The sequence below is a fragment of the Acanthisitta chloris genome, unplaced genomic scaffold (genome assembly GCF_000695815.1).
Source record: "Acanthisitta chloris isolate BGI_N310 unplaced genomic scaffold, ASM69581v1 scaffold19761, whole genome shotgun sequence".
Lineage (NCBI taxonomy): Eukaryota > Metazoa > Chordata > Aves > Passeriformes > Acanthisittidae > Acanthisitta > Acanthisitta chloris.
The window spans coordinates 27073-28627 of record NW_008654563.1 but is presented as its reverse complement, the minus strand read 5'-3'; the positions used below and the strand labels follow the sequence as shown (position 1 = coordinate 28627).

At 58.6% G+C, this 1555-nt stretch overlaps 1 protein-coding gene across 1 annotated transcript in view; it reads right to left on the bottom strand.

The window, feature by feature from the left end:
- SLC9A1 (solute carrier family 9, subfamily A (NHE1, cation proton antiporter 1), member 1) overlaps positions 1-1555 on the bottom strand; it is a gene marked incomplete at both ends in the record, with an annotated part of 29356 nt that overhangs the window by 732 nt on the left and 27069 nt on the right. Inside the window, 4 exon segments of the mRNA XM_009083583.1 lie at positions 278-350; positions 684-785; positions 1180-1294; positions 1424-1555. The exon segment at positions 1424-1555 is cut by the window's right edge and continues 23 nt beyond it. Of these exon segments, the coding sequence (XP_009081831.1) occupies positions 278-350; positions 684-785; positions 1180-1294; positions 1424-1555 (422 nt within the window).

The window sequence follows — 1555 nt, the reverse complement described above, 5'->3', positions numbered from 1 at the left end:
CTCCCCCGTGGAGGGCAGGGAGAGGCATGGACAGAGATGTGGCTGCGTGGATGGAACAAACAGCTCTGGCCAGCCTGACTTCCCAAAGGGAATTGTGTTGGGAAGCAAGCTGGGTGCTTCTGCTCAGAACAGCAAACCCCTGGGGCTCGGCTGCATGGCCACAGGAGAGTGGGATGGGGGTGGGCAGGGCAGGGAGCTGAGGAGGTGCAGGACAGTACAACCTCAGAGTGTTAGGGAGCTGGCAGTGATGCTCCTACTGCAGCTCCATCCTACCTACCTGAGCCTATGCGAGCCCGGGACATGGTGGGAGAATCCAACTTGTGAGCTGGCACCGTCAGGTAGTTGTTCATCTGGAATCAGAGCAAGGGACTGTATCACTGGGGTGGCCAAGGCTCATGGGGAAGGGGAGGCAGGGAAATGACCCCAGGCCACAGGGATGAGCAAGGAGCAGCAGCAGCATGCAGAGGACACTTGCAGGCATCCTCCCAGCCATGCTGCAGGGACTTGCTCTAAGTCTGGGGCAATCAGAAGACCCTTAAGGCTTGGGGTCACCCACTGCCATCTGAACCTCAGCCCCCATTCCAAGCAGGACACCCATGTCCTTCCCAGACTGGGAAGCTCCCCCCTGGTCCCCTATCCTCCCCAGTCTGAGGCACCATCCCAGCTCCAGCACCCCCTGAGACCTTCTGTTCCAGCTGCCGAGCCTTCTGCCTCCGCAGGAGCATCTGGTTCCAGGCCTCCTCGTAGGGATCGGCCACCAGTGTGTGCCGGTTGTAGGATCGCAACTGGGAAGAGAACCCAAGAAAAGGAGACAGGTTAAAATCCCACACGGAAAGGTAAAGGAATGCCACAGCCCTGTTTCCCCTGGAGATGGATGAAACAGCCACCAGTGGGCAGAGCAGGTCCAGACAAGCTGGTGGCTCATCCCTTGGATGCCTGATCCCAGAGTTTAAATGCTGAGCTCAGCCACTGAGCAAGCCAGCCTCCCCTTCAGACTATCCCAGCACCATTCCAGGAGGAAAATCCTCCGGGGAAGGGAGACCCAGGCCAGGAACACAAGGGTAAGTCAGGCAGGGGCAGTAGGGATGAAGGGCAGAGCTGAGGGCTTCTGGTGGGCAGTGTTCCTGGTCACCCCCAGCGAGGCTAAAGGGACACACATGGTGCCAAGGGACATCTTACCCTCTGCCTGGTTTTCTGCAGGTTGTTGCGAAGGATTTTCCTGATCTCCTCCTCCTTGTCCTTGGACAGGGCCGGAAGGACACGCTCCACAGGGAGAGTCTTGGGGTTGATGTTCCTGTGTGGGCAGACAGGATTCATCAGAGTGACACCATGCAAGACCCAAGGGCTGCTTGCCCTGTTGCCACTAGCAAGGAGCACTCAGGGTCCCATGGGAGGCACGGGGTGGCCAAGGCTGGGAACTCACTGGATGGAGACAGTGGAGACAGCAGAGGGGATCTTGCCTATGCCCCCACTCTCCACCAGCTCGATTGCCTGTTTCATCTCCATCTTGTGGTAGAAAGCAATGAGCTGAGGCTCCTTGGAGCGCTCTCCTGCG